The 15848-nt window shown below is 35.9% G+C and overlaps 1 protein-coding gene across 3 annotated transcripts in view; it reads right to left on the bottom strand.

The window, feature by feature from the left end:
• Positions 1–2209: 2209 nt before the first annotated feature.
• Positions 2210–15848, bottom strand: part of LOC140784416 (uncharacterized) — a 40842-nt gene continuing 27203 nt past the window's right edge. Inside the window, exons 15-19 of one of the 3 annotated variants that reach the window (XR_012108259.1) lie at positions 14051–14194; positions 5813–5920; positions 5612–5677; positions 3573–3675; positions 2210–2798 (exon numbers count right to left, since the gene is read on the bottom strand). Coding sequence is in view for 2 of the 3 variants with exons in the window: in XM_073131816.1 (XP_072987917.1) it covers positions 2724–2798; positions 5612–5677; positions 5813–5920; positions 14051–14194 (393 nt within the window). In the remaining variant the exon portion in view is untranslated. The remainder of the gene's footprint in view (positions 2799–3572; positions 3676–5611; positions 5678–5812; positions 5921–14050; positions 14195–15848) is intronic. The other 2 variants (XM_073131816.1, XM_073131817.1) reach the window with 2 other exon arrangements.

Genomic DNA, 15848 nt, shown 5'->3' with positions numbered 1-15848 from the left:
TGGCGATGACGGCGACAAGGTCGATGGTGAGCGACGATGCATTAGGAGGGGTGCCGTGCGACACCCTCGTGCCACGTGCCGGTACGCCGCCGACACGACAAGTGCCGACCAGCATGCCCCGTGCCGGTCAGCATAGCCATCCTTGGTTCTAAGGCCCTTTTGGAGATATAGAGTGATGGTAATGCCGATGACAATGACGACATAATTGAAAATGGACAGAGAGATTGGTTAGATTCATCACTATTTTTTATCCATAGGAAAAATCTTGAGGAGCTTCTGCAGGTGAGGGAGAGAATAAAAGGGAGAGGAGTGAGGGAATGGAGATCATGGGGAGGGGAGGGAAGAAATAGGAGGAGAGGAATAGGGTATTTGGCCAAAAGAAATTGGACACATTACTAGTGGACTATAATGAAATTGAGTTGCATTTAGGAGTGAAAACAGATATGCTAGTGCTCAACTCACATCCAAATTCATATTTTAAATTCGGATACGAATATTGAACGGATTACAAAATTTAAAGTTATATCATAACTAAACGGATACAGATAATTTTTGGATAGAGAATCAAATATTAAACGGATGTTGATCGAATTTTAAATTATGTTAATTTATCTAAAGATAATTAACACAAAAATATTAAGTTTCAAAAAAAAATTTGTATGTCAAATACATAAAAAAATAGAAAAATTAATCTCTACAAATAATATATAACACATCATTAGTAACAATATTAATATTTACTATTTAAATAAGCAAATTAAAATCTGTAAATCATTCAAAAAATATACGAGTAAACAAATATCCGAATATTCGTATCCGAATACAAAAATTATATCTGACCCGTATTCAAATTAGTATCCTGATTTTTTTTCAAAAATTCTACTCAAATATGAAATAGATAGAAATTTTTTATCCAAATCTAATCCGAATCGAGTCAGATAATTGATCGAGATATACTCTGACATAATTGCCAGATAAGCTAAGTTTCAACTTAGCTAATAGTAGATTATCAAAAGAGTAAGATTGAAGTAAATTTATTGTTTAAGAGGGACATTGTAAAGAAAAAAAATTTACAGTATGGTGCCTATAAAAACCAAATATAATTCAAGGCATGTTAGTGTAATTTACCCTCTTCTTTACTTTGTTGACTCCAATTTATCTAAAGTTATAAGGACATAACCCAGGAAAGTTAGATATCGTTTCCTGACTAATAAGAACCGAATGATCTTTTTTCCTTCCGGAAAATCAGTGATTATAAAATTTTAACTACAATATAACGTTCTGAAATGGAAGAAAAAAGTCAAAAACATTGAGCCATGTTAAAGAGAGAATAAAATAAGAGAGAAACAATAGTAACTTTTTCGTAAAATTCCTCAAATAATCCATCTTCGAAGAATCACGCAAGGAAATCTCATGTCGACAATTTCCATTGATTATTATTTTTTTCACATATGGAGGTAATATATTATGCTTCAATAAAGAATGTACATCGTCATCATCAATGTTTCTTTTATCATACTTCACAATATTCTGAAATATTTATATAGCTGAGTAATAACACACTGCTGTCTTAATTCATAATATGATATAATAATGATAATTTTTCTCTCTGCTTTTTCATCTTCCTCAATCTTTGGTATTTTCTACTTTGTAGGAATCAACTCTCAATTTTCTCAATCTGAAGAACTCTTATTCATATTTTCTCAATCTGAATTTACCATAAACTGACCACTATTTTAAACTATTTTATTGAATCCTTCCAGCTTCCCACTCCCATTTTTTTTTACGCTTTCTCCACCGTCTTTGTAACTACTAACTAATTCTCTTGTTATGTTTCTGTATCTTTTAACCATCGATAAAATATAACTAGGCTTCAGCTTCTTCTTCTCTCTCTCTCTCCAAAAAAAAAAAAAAAAAAAAAGAAGAAATAGAAAAAGAACTTGCTCAGATCTACTGTTTCTCTTTGCAACACTACTGAACACTATCACAATCTTCCACGAAAGCTTAAAAGAAAGCTGTCCCAGAAAAAAATCAACCAAAAAAAGGCCCGTCCAGGTTCTATGGCGCTTATAGGCCAAACAGCCAAGCAAACATACAATACAATGCAAAATTTGTGCTTTCTTCTCAGAACAATACAATGAAAACTTTGTAACGATTATGAAATGGTGAAGAATCCAATATAATGCAGACCTGAACTGTGAAATAAATATTAAAGAAAAAGTAACACTAATGTCATTATAAATCTTTCACTCATTCACATATAATGCAAAAGAAAGAAAAAGGACCGTTAGCCTGATCGACTGGAGAAGTTTATCAAATAGAATAAGCCAACCCCAATATTGGGACTTCTGGTCTGTTGTTGATGATGTTGTATATAGAACAAAGAAACATGTAAAAAGATTTTCAATAAGCTGCGACGTCTCATTTGGAAAGGCCACATCGCCCCATTTTTAAAAAGACTGGGGATGCAGCATATCTTTTAGCTGCAACAAGGTCTAAGACAACCACTGCCAGCAGAATCTCCATTAGAACTACCGCGGCGTTACAACATAAGAAGGCAAAATTTCTTTGCACAATGCCCTTTCTGAGTAACTAGCAACAGAACGTGAATGTTTGATGAGTTACTTTCAAGCAGCAGCAGTTTCATGCTTGCACAATGGAGTTCATGCCTCCCTTAAATCTCATAAAGGAACTTCTCTTTTTATTGGTTTATGCTGATAAACTTAAGATGATTCATTCTCATATCTAGAAAGTCGAGAATCTGACAAGACTGAGAACAGTTGAGTGTCTACAAAGAGCTGCAATAGTCAACATTTAGACAAGGTCAGAAGTCATAGTCAGCAGCGATCAAGCATTCAAGTGAACGCATATAAGTACAACATATAAAGGAAAATGAAAGGAGCTAATTACAGATTTTATGCCCAGATAAATAACACGAATGACCATTGGGCTTACATTACCAGAGAGTTTCTGCAAATGCACAATTGTGTAAATGCCAGTATTCCACTATATCTAAACAATCTTGCCAAGACATGATGTAGACAACGGGTGAAGGGATAAGCTTGTCCAGACAAATGATGTAATCATATCTGTCATTTAAGTACACTCTAAAAGGAGGAAAGAAAGTAATCCAACCTATGAACTAAATGAATCGAAGTAAGATTCATGAAGACTCATGCAGTACGAAATTGATATTCTCATTTTATATAATAAAATCAGAGAGAAGGGCAATTAGGTGATTTAAGGCCACATAACATCGCCCAACATCTATTAGTCTTCAAAAACTTACTGTGTATGGCACAAAAGCTGAATCAACAAGCCTTTTATTGAGAAAATTTAGGTCAACTATAGCATGGCTCAGACTTTGAAGATTGGCATGCCCTTATCACAGGCATGTTCTTTTCACACATTATGATCAGTTGGCTGTTTGATATATCATGCCAATGAGGTACCAGCACTACTAAGAGCATAACTATTACCCACTGCAATTCTAACTTGCAGGAGTTAGCACATAGTACTAAACATACCAGCATTAATACTTTAATAGAAATAAACGTAGCACTCTTCCATACCTAGAGTATTCAGTGGGGGCTCTATCAGGCTGCGCAAGTGTTGTATAGAGCTGTCCTGACCCATGTCGTTTCAACACAACAAATTAAATGCTAGTATGGTCTTCTGTCAATAGTTAAATAAGATGGTTTATCCTCTCTTTTAAAACAATAATTCAACATTGGTTAGTCTAGACTCTAGACTTAGAAAAACGAGGTTAGAACAAGGTTCTGTGCATTAATAGGCTGTAACCAACTAAGCAGTTGATATAATATGTGGATCTTATGTCTTAACATTGATGACACATTAAATCCTATGTAGGGAAAATATTTACAGTGCATGAGGCTGGGAAGATAAGATTTATTCAGTATAATTCTATTACTGGCAAAATTTGTTGCTCAGCTCCAAATTCTGCCATCAAAGCAAGACCTACTGTAGCATAAACTGAACCTCCACGTGATGCAACGCAAGTATGAAAATTTTATTTGATCTTAACAATTGTTAACCTACTGACTACTCTAAATGCTTAAAATATTAAAATAAAAATGGTTTATATTTTTTTATATTCGAACCCTTTCTTACTTCTGGGCTTAAGATGGCCAAAAGTATATTTGACTTAAATGAGTGGAGGTAATTTTTTTAAATTTAATTGGCAAAGTAGGCCTAGCAAGATTTGACTTAGCATTTCATATTTTGATATCAATTAATTACTAACCAAGGTTCCCCGTTTCGGCTGATCTCGAGTGGGATCGGCCAAATCCTGCGACTCTTTCCCTCTTTTCTCTCTTTCTTCTTTTTTCTTCTTTCTCATCTCTTCCATCAGTTACCGAGTAGATCTTCGGCGACCTTAATTTCCGGTGACATTTTCCGACAAAGATCCGACGACCTCAACCTCCGATGACCTTGAGTTTTTTTTTTTTTTCAATTTCTAATTCCTCTCATTCCCTCTCTTTCTCTTCCTGCACTAAGTTGAGAATGACCTCTACTACTGCTGGTGCAGTGTTGCTGCTGCTAAGAACCTAAGAGGGGGAGGAGAGAGAGAGAGGAGGGGAGAAGTGCATGATCAATTAATTCTCCTCGTCATGCTATGTTCAATTAGATATTAGTTTTAATTATTAAATTATTCTCGCTCTTAATGAGCCGAAGAGAAGTGCAATATCAATTAATATTATGTATTGAATGCTATTATGTGTTAAATTATATTATAGAGTATCCGATTATATTATGAAGTGTTCAATCTTTAATATTAGTTTTAATGAATGATTCAATCATATTGTGTATTGAATAATATTTATATTTAACTATTACTTTATCTTTAATAAAATAAGTTATTTACAAAAATAATCTAAAAATAAAATATTGTAATGTAGGTTTTAATACATATATTTAAATTAAAAACCCAAGATTGACATGCCAAAGATTAAAAAGCATTTCTAAATATCCTAAATATTTTATTAAAAATATTATAACACCGAGGTGTGCTGCTTAACTATCTTAGAAGCTCCCATAAGTATCCAAATAGATCCCAACCATATCTTTCTTCCTTTTTAATAGAAAAAATCAAGTACATAAAGGAAGCATCCGGCATGTATCACTAAAGTATTCAACGAGTATCATATTTGATATGTATCTGGATGGATACAACTAGAGCATGGAAATAACATATAAGGAAAATGAATGCAATGCATCCAAATTGAACAATTTCAACAAAACAAAAAGAAATGCATTTCATAAGAAAAGAACAAAAAAGATTTCTGCAAATGGCATTATTTTGGGTAAATTGCATATTCACCGCAGAGCAATGGTTCAGTATCATATTGAATTTGAAGAATAAAGAATACAATCTGTCACCTAAACTATTTGGAATGTAAGAATCTCCACGCAATAGAAGGGTAGTGTCACATTTTTGGATAGTATAAGAGTTAAATTGTATATGTTCTTTTTATAGTGTAATGTGCTAATAGGACATATGGAAATGTAATTTACCCTTACTTTTCCAAAATAAATTGTGAAGGAATTAGAATTTACAAAAAAGAGCTCAAGGTTGAGATCAATAAAATACCTTGACGAATGGTCGATCTCTAGTTGGAAATGAGTCAACAAAACTGTCTTTAAGTAAAAGTGATACCTAATACATAATCAATCAAACATCACTAAAAAAAGGTTTAAAATAGAAAAACAAAATATCACTAGCTTCCTAGCTGGTCAAACTGAAATATAACATCCAGAAAGAAAGAAGGTGGTACAAGTTTAAATTGCTAACCCTGTCATTGTTTGACTGTACATCAGTGATTGTATGAGAGCGTAAATCAGAACAAAGTGATTCCAAATAACATTTCATGACATGTAGGAAGTGCCCAGCAGCCTCAGCCTGCAATTTGACTCATACATTTTCAGATAAGAAATGAAACGTAAAGCAAAAGATTAATACTCTCATGCAATTCAAACACCAACACAAGAACGAAGAGGTTTTGGCAGAATACATCATAATAGACCAAATCCCTCAAAATGTAAGATCATGATCAGAGGAAATAATAGTTATGTATACTGAATGCAGTACAACACTCCCTATAACGTGTATCGACTGCCCAATGAGATGTACAAATACAAAGTAACATAAAACATTGAAGAGAACTTGTTACTTGTCAAATAGAATAAGGGAAAAATGGGATGCATGTATAAATGTAAGATCAACAACGACAACAACAACCAAATAACAAGTGCCAACTATTTCACGAGATCACTAAAGGATCCTTCACCATTAACCTCATACCCCACCCTTTTCTTCTCACTGAATCAAGGAGGTGGTGATGCAATGCACAACACATCAGTAACTACTTGGGAGCATTTTCTGTAAGGAATGAACTGAACAAAATTTGATGGAATAATTTGATTATCACACTGACAACCATAAGGCCTGCTAATAATACCAATACCACACTGCAAAGTGTTGTAGCCGCGTAGAAGAACAAAATTTGGCTATTTCCAAATTTATATGCAAAACTCATTATTGAGCAGAAAAGTTCTCTCATAGTGATAGGAATGGAGGTATGACTGCATCATTCCTAGTCACTTATCAAGCGAGGGAATGCCGAGCAGTTACTGGAAAGGCAGAAGATGAAGCAGCATCGCATGAAGGCTCTTTGGAATGAGCATTCAAATGGCCTTCACTGTGTTAAAAGGTCCTAAAGTAAGAAAAAAAAAAGCCCTCCAGATGATGTGTTCAAACGGTTTCCTTAGTATTCAAACAGCTTCTTGGGTATTCGAAAGCCAGAGTCTGAGAGCAAAATGGTCTTTGGAAGTATTTGAATAGTTCGAACGCCTGCGCAGTTCACCAATGCGTTCGAGTGCCCTCCCAGGCAGTTCAAATGCCCGAAGGACGCAAGTTGGTTTATTTCAGGGTTCGATTAGGTTTTGGCTTGTTTTTCTTCCTTGAGTGACTAGTTTGATTGAGGGATTAATATATAGGTTGTTTACTTGGACTTGTAGGCAATGAAGTATTTTCCTCTTATCTCTCTTTTCTCTCAAGAGTCTAGCGATGGGCTAGGGTCTGTGATCTCTTTTCACCATTATTCTTGTTGTGATGTTGCTTGATAAGTCTCTGGCAGGCCAAAACCTATCAATTGGCATCAGACTGTTTGTGGCCGGTTAACGGAACTTTGTTTTTCAACTCGCTGCAAGGTTGGGAAGGATGTCAAAGACACGAGCTATATCGATTGAGAACCGTCTCAATACGTTGGAGTTGACTCTTTGGCAGTAGGTCAAGAAGCAGTTAGAGCATGGGAAGCCATGTAGACAATGAATACAAGCATGGAGTAGATGAAGGAACCAGTGATGGGCGTGCCAGTGGCACAAAAATAACATTCAATACATAATAACATTCAATACATAATTGATCATTCAATATATAATTGATAATAGTTCAATAAATAAAACTAATATCTAGTTGAACATAGAATGACGAGGAGAATCAAACCCTTCATTTACTGGCACAAAAATAACACCAAAATGTTGCGTTAAATACTGTCGATATTCTTCAAAACTCATCTACTGATAATATTGCTCGTTATAACATCTCACATAGTCTTCATACAAATAAGAATTTTGTAATTCTTCGATGATATGATATGAATATCAAATATGCACGGAAACGACCGGCACTGGCACAGGCACAAACACACTATAAGCATATACAGATTGTGGATATGGAGTATAATAAGGGTGCTGCGGCTCTGGTAGGTGTGATTGATATGATGGTAATGATGATGAACTCATATCATCCTGTGGGCGCACCTCTCCTGATGTCCTGCTACCTATAGACTCAAGTCCTTCCCTTATCTGACTGTAATCATATTGAGTTTGAGATGGTCCCTTTTTTTCTTCTGTCTCTAATAAATTCGGTTTTGTGGTTGTCTAGGTCTGGCAAATGAGTTGTCATTCTAATTTTAAAAAATGACAAATAAGGTATCATTTCAAAAATGATAAAGGACAAAAGTTAATTTATGAAAATAAGAAAAAATTAAAAAAATAGGTTTCACATGTCATATCATGGTTGTTAAGAAAATAAGTTGATTTGATAAAAATTGATGGAAATAGAAAAATTTTTAAAAAAATATCTCTACATTGGCACATGACCGACACGAGGCCGTGCCGGACTGGCATGTGGTCGTGCCAGATCGGCACGGCTCAGCACGGGGGTGTGCTACTGGCACACCTTGTGCCAAGTGTCGTGCCTCTACTAGCACGGCAAGTGCCGACCGGCACGGCTATCCTTGGAAGGAACAGATGCTTCGTATCACGGAGGTACTGGCTAGGATGGAAGGGAAATTGATAATACCTCTAGCGAGAGGGGTTGAGGGAGGCCAGATTGGGGGAGAGTCCAACGTCGTATCACCTGTTTAGACTTTTAGAAGTTCTCAAGCAGAGACCCTATAGGTTGGATATTTAAGGCGGAGCAATTGTTGATCTATCAAAGGATGCAGCCCATAGAGAGGGTAAGAGTTTCCATGTTCTACTTGAAGATAAGGCCTTGCAATTGTTCCAATGGTTAAAGAAATGAACTTATTGGTAGATTGGTAAGAGTTGAATTGGGGATTAATGTCCAAGTTTGAGCCATCCATCAGAATATGATAAGTTTGATAAGGTCTTGAAAAAGTTGCAGCAAACGGGGACCGTTAACAAATATTAGAATGACTCAAGAAGGTAGCCTCGATAGTCTATGGATGGCTAGAGTCGACTTTGTTGCGGTGTTTTATCAAAGAGCTCAGAGAAGAAATACAACTGGAGGTAAAGCTTATTAAAGCCCCTTAAGCCGCAAACTATAGCCTATGCCATGGATCGAACAAGAATCTTACCTACACTAACTGCTACGGTGAACTTGAAGCCGACCGCGCCTAGACAAAACGCAGGACTTAGACCGATGGAAGACTAACCAATTGGCACAATGCAAGCCACGACTCCACCGGGTAACTTGTGAGCAAATACAAGAGCAAAGGGTAAAGGGCTTATGCTTTAATTATAACAAGAAGTTCGTCTTTGGACACCATGTTATGAACCAGACCGATGAGGGTTGGGTTGGTTATTTGGATTGAAGGGAGATCTTGATGGTGATAGAAGGGGAGAAGATGATATGTGGATGGAAATAGTTGCAATTAGAGATGGGAATAGGATGAAGGGGAAGAAGAGGTCGCTCCTAGAAGAAGTAGGGCCGCAACAGACGAGAAGAAGGATCTAACCAATGAAGGTTAGGGGACGATGAAAAGTTAGGGCAAGAAGGAAGAAGAAGAAGGAGAGATAGAGAGAGAGATAGGAGAAGAAAATATGATTTCATAACATAACCTAATAAGGGTGCACCACACAATAATTAGAGGCTACCCTTTGGATTCAAACAATAGAAATAAAACCTTAAAAACGAAGTGTTCTTGCCGCAGTGCGTTCGAACGCGCCCGAGGCTATTCAAACATGAATTTCCCATTCTCTGTCTTTGCGAACGCGTGCAGGCGTTGGAACGGACGCGTTCGAACGCACAAATCCTGTTCTTTGTATTTGTGAACGCCTGTAGGCATTCACATAGTGCATTCGAACGCGGTCACATAATGCAAGGTGACACGAAAACGGGCCTTAGGTTGAGATGAGTAGATTCAATCCAGAAGATGATAAGTCAGGAAGCTAGCGCGCTTTTAATGATGATAACAGAGACACCTTCAATTGAGTTGGACAACTCAGACATGGTGGCACGCATACAAGTAGAAGAACTACTTGAGGAGTTTCGATCAATATTATCGAGTCTAGTGGGTCTACCCCTACCCAGCAAGGATCCACAATCATTGTATTCCGATCATACTTCGAGCAGAGCCAGCAAATGTGCAACCATATCGTTATCCTCACTATCACAAGATGAAGATTGAGTAGATCGTATGAGAAATATTAGCGAAAGGCATCATCAGACCAAGTACAAGCATTCATCACATATTCTTGGTTAAAAAAAAAAGGTCATGACGATTTTGTGTGGGCTACTAGGCTTTGAAAAATACATCACTACAAATTATCAATATCTTATTTTGGTAGTCAATGAATTGTTGGATGAGCTAATGGGACATTGAGGTTCTTCACCAAATTGGATCTTAAACTTGGGTATCATCAAATAAGGGTGGTCAATCGGGAGTACCAAAGACGGCATTTTGGGCGCACAATGAGCATTATGAGTTTCTAATGATGTTATTCGATTTTACGAATGCACCATGGACTCTTCAGGCATTGATGAATAAAATATTCAAATTAGACCTCAAAAGGTTTGTCTCAGTATTTTTTTTTTATGATACCCTCATCTACAACAAGACTTGGGAAGAGTATGCGAAACACTTGCAGTTCGTTCTTGCCACTCTACAAGAACATGCACTTTTTGTGAACAAAAAACTCATTTGGCCATACCAAAGTATGTTGGTCAATTTCTTTGATCACATCATTTTAGTTGAGGGGGTTACGGCCGATCCAGGCAAAATTGCTTGTACGTTAGAGTGGACAAGCCTCAAAATGTCCACGAATTCGGAGATGGACATTTTTAGGGTTGATGTATTGCTAGTGTAAGTTTGTCCAAAACTATGGAAGGATAGCTGTGCTCTTGAACAAATTACTGCAGAAGATGGGTTCCAATGGTCAACAGAGGCAACGAAAGCATGGCTCGAAGGATCAACTAATGGATTGGGGTCGACCATTCCCGATCCAATCAATTGACTGAGATTGGGTAGGATGGGATAGGATCGGCCAACCCCGATTTGGATTCCTCCTCTCTTTCTCTCTCCCTCTCTTTCACTATTTCTCTCTTTCTCTCCCTACCAAAGCTATTGCTTCTCTGATATAACCCGGCCAATACAAATCATTTTTTCGGAAGGCCGATCTTAATTTTTCGAACCTTGATTTCTTCTACACCCTCTCTCATTCGTTGGAGTAGTTTTCTGTAAGTACTTTTTTTAGTTTTTACCTTCATATGTGAGTAATTATTATTTTTTATTTAAAAAAAAATTAGTATTTTTAAATAATGTTTAGAATTTTATGTAATTAAAAAATAGTCTGATCTAATCCAAGTGATTGATACGTGTCATTTTTTTGGGAGGCCAATACTAATCCCAATCCCGATTTTGTGAACCTTAGACAAAAATATTCGAGGCCTTTAAGAAGGCAATGATTACCACACCTATCTTGGTTGTACACAGCCTTTTGTGGCAGATGCCTTGAGTGAGAAGATAGGCACAATATTGATGGGCACATTCCACATATGAAAAGGCTATCATCCAGGCGGTGGAGAAATAGCATTTGTTGTTTGATGGGTTGATAGTTTATTGTTCGGATGGACCCGTTGAAGCCTCAAGCATTTCTTGGAACATAAGGTGTTGACAAAAGATCAACAACGGCCAAGAAGTGAAAACAATGCGGCTGAAGAGTTAGCTAACATATCCTTGATAGTGGCATAACTAGAAGAATTTTCAAGACCATGTCCGTTTTGGTTGGAGGACTGAGTAATGGCACGAACTCACAACTAGACAAGCTGTGCGAAAGGGTACGTGCAAGTTTGTGTTTCAGTTAGTGGGTCCAGATTTGTGGTTTGAAGGAAGTTCCTGTTGCTACCGAACTTTGATCGAAAGCAGAATCTATTACATGAATATCATGATACGGCCATAGCAAGATATTCGGGAGTACTGAGAACATATACGCGGCTAGTAGGAGAATCTCTTCTAGCAAAAGATGCAAGCTAATATTCGCCGTTATGTCCAGACTTGTGATGTTTGCCAAAGAAACAAATACGAGGCATAACGGTCGTCGAGGTTATTACCAAGGTTCCCAATTTCAATCGATCCTAATCCTGAACAAAGTTGGTTTCAGCTGGCGTATCAGCCGATCTCGCCCGAAACAGGCGAGAATGGGTCACCGCAATATTTGAGCCTAAAGATAAAACTCTAGGTAAGGCTTTGAAGAACATGACTCTTGAAAATACATTTTGGGATGATATTGTAACTGTCACCGCAATATTTAAACATCTTATCAAAATATTATGACTTGTAGACAGTGATAACAAATTTGAGATGATTTTTTTCTATGAAACAATAGGCATAGCAAAATAATCAATTAAAAGAATGTGTGGCCAAGGTTATAGAAAGTGGTGGAAGACGATTAATTTCAGATGGAATAAACAATTATATAGAGATATAAACACTACTGGTAGGCATGCTTTAAACTTTTAATTTACTAAAGTTGAGAGATATAAATTGAGAGCTTAGCATTTCAATACTGCTAAAGTTGTTGCAGCTATATCTTATAATACTCTAGCTGAATAGTAGTCTATCTGTGGATAAAAAAAAACACCAAATTTGACAATAATAGGAAAGAATTTTAAATCAAACTGTCTTCATCACAGTGTGAATAAAATTAAACTACTTTCTTCTTAATCTATACTAAAACACGCGACAGATTAACAATAAAAATATTAGAGAAATTAATTTTCTGTCATTATGATATGAGATTAAGGAAGAGAAATTTAAGAAGGCAGAAAATAAACAACTGATTGATTTAAATCATATTTTTGATGAAGAAGACCTTTGACTCCATAGATTAGAGAAATAGAGAACAAATTATTAGATGACAAAGATAACCCATGATTAGATGAGATATTAGAGGAGTCTACAAGGGCAAAGGTTAAAAGAGTCGTTCAACAGCGAGAGATAGTATACCTATCAGTACCGGTCATAATCTTAATAATACACATGGTGGTGAAATCGTCTTATCTATATTTGCTGAGGAATGTCAAGGAGATAGAAAGATTAAAGATAGAGAAACTGATGATGTATATACATATCAGCGACGTCGTCATGAAAATATTGATTCCTATGATTATAGTGCATTGAGTATTTATTGTTTGGAGCTATCATAAAATTCATATACTGGATGTTATCCTCAATATTCTTAGTATTTTCAGACATAAGATCTATATGTTGGTTATAAAAAATCTATATGTTGGTTATGATCCTCCTTAGACACAAGTTATATAACAAGATCTGTACAATATGACTAATATGTTAGAATCACTTTTTGGAGCATCAGGCCCTAGGCATCATTATTCACAAATTTATGGTGATTATGATGATGAAAACTAGAGAAATTTAAGAGAGCTAACTCAATATTAATTTAAGTATTAAATTATGAGTATAATTTTTTAAGTTTTTAAGCTTCATATGTAAAGAGTAATTTTTATTTTCTTATTTTCCTATACTTTTTTTCTAAATTTTTAGAAACTTTTTTGCATTTTTAAATATTGTTTAGAATCCTATGTAATTAAAAATAGTCCAATTTAATATAAGTGGTCAATATGTATCGTTTTCCCACACGGCCGATACCAATCCTGATCATAATACTAGAAACCTTGGTTATTACAACCGGTACCAATTCCAGACTGAATTTGGAAGGACATTTTGATTGATTTTATTGATGAATTTCCTAGCTCACAAGGATATTCAATTATTATGGTAGCAGTTGATCGGACTATCTAAGTACATACATTTTGTGGCCTTAAAACACCCATACTCGGCTATTCATGCATATTTGTGAAGTGCTCATCCAAAAGAATTTTTCTTTTTCATATTGCAACAAATAGAGAAGTGGACTTATCGATGGCATATGAAAAGATTAAATATCATAAATAAAACTTTTATGACATACAGAAATATAGGCAGCACTTAGCATTGTCAACAAATCAGCACAAAAACAAACAGGTTGGGAACTACAGAACCGAAGCATACCAATGGAAGTATACATAAAGATTGCAAAAAATAGCCAAGCTACTCTTGATGATAAAGCATTAGCTACTACTACTACAAAAAAAAAAAAAAAAAAAAAAACCTTCTTCGAGCCTTTGACATGCCACATGCAAAATAATGCATTAGCATTTCAGTGGGCAAAAGATAAAATTTTAACGAGGATGCACTCTTAAAAGAGCCAAATTGGGAACTACCTGAACTTCACTGCATTTGTAAATGGGATGTCTTTTAGCTACAGACTTCTCACAGGAGAGTCTACCGTGGATAGGGCTTAGATCAGAAACAAGCTCCCTGTATCGAGGAAGTTGTGGCAAAGAACATGTCTTAACCTGCATAATCTCACAAACAGAACCGGCACTATCAACAAATCATCTGAAAAATGATACAAACCAGAATTACTAGAAAGCAATAATATCTCAAATGTTGTTTTCACAGTACAATTCCTGTAGAGCTTATATCAAGAAGATGCTGACTGGCAACAAAGAGCAATGTTTCTACGAAGAACTTAATGTTTAACCAAATGCTTACAAGTCTGGAATGACATAGTATCTAGCAATGATTGTATTAGACACGAAATCTGAAATATATATGGCAACCAAATCATACGCTCATTTACAATCTTAGGATTACCTTTTTACATAAAGTATTTTACTTCTAAATACTATTCATTGTTTCACTTTTTCTATGAGAATTTTAAAGAGTAAACCAGAGGACCTAGAAATAATCCTGAAGAATGCATTGATAGTTCTAGATATTCTTTGTAAGAATCTGAATGGCATACAAGGTATGCCATCTCAAGTTGGCTACAACACATTATCTAAGCATCCACTTTCATGGTTTTCCTGATTAATGCATCAACACAAGCTATCTATATGTTTAAGTGTTTAACATCATCACCTTTTATCCGGGCCTGGGACCAGAATCTCTAATTGTCTCCTAAATTAGCTTGGAAGCACAATTTGCAGGAATATCAAAATTTTCTCTGCTCTTAAGTTGGCTACAGCAGGTTAAAGCTAACACTATTCTCGTGCTTAAACAAAAAGAGAAAAGAAAACAAGAAACAAGGACTATAAGGAAAGTGCGCATGATATTGTTCTCAGAAAATGCAGCATCCAATATGCAGCAAATGACAAAAACAGCATCTTATGACATACAATGAAAAGGTGTCTCAACAATAATGTGTATGCAATCTTCAGCTAGGCTAAAATTAAAATATATATATGATATCGAACAGATTCTTATTGGAAGAAAACTTAATATTATTGGATATCTATGAAGAACGGATACGGGTACGAATACGGGATACGGATGTGTTAGGATACGGATAATGTGATACGACAAATCCTTACAAAAGAAGATACAGATACGGCAAGGATATGTCAATAAATAGATTAATTAAAAATATATGTTTGCATTATAATATAAACCAATATAATATATGGTAAAACTAAAGGAGAGGAGAGGAGAGGAGAGGCGAGAGGAGGACTTGTAGAGCAAGAGAGAGGGAGAGAAAAGAGGGAGAATACTAAGGGGCAAAGAGAGATAGGGAGGACACCATTGCTCATTGCACACCTTCCATCGTTGCTCGTTGCGAACCTTCCATCGTCGGAGCATGAGGGAAGAGTGGTGTGAGCTTTCCGCTATTGAAGTGTGAGAGAGGAACACAAAGACTAGGGTTTTCCTCTTCTCAATTCATAACATGAGAACTTTTCAATTCAGTTCTATTTAAACCTTAATGGGTAGTTAAATGGATTAATGGGTGGAGATTTATGTTTCAAGCCAACCCGCAAAACCCAAAACTAACTTTAAAACATATCCTAGCCATTAACTACCGTAGCGGGTGTCGTATTGAGACATATCCACACCGTATTAGAAAAAATTAAAAATTTTATGTGGAGTCTTTCAGTTGTATTCAATAGACATCGGTGCCATATTGGAGCTATATCCATATCAAATTCTACACCCAAATGAAGTATCCACGTTTCATAGTCA

This window comes from Typha latifolia, chromosome 3 (genome assembly GCF_019914945.1).
Source record: "Typha latifolia isolate L0001 chromosome 3, TyphaL0001v2, whole genome shotgun sequence".
Lineage (NCBI taxonomy): Eukaryota > Viridiplantae > Streptophyta > Magnoliopsida > Poales > Typhaceae > Typha > Typha latifolia.
The sequence above is the reverse complement of the archived record's forward strand: the minus strand, read 5'-3'. Positions and strand labels throughout refer to the sequence as shown.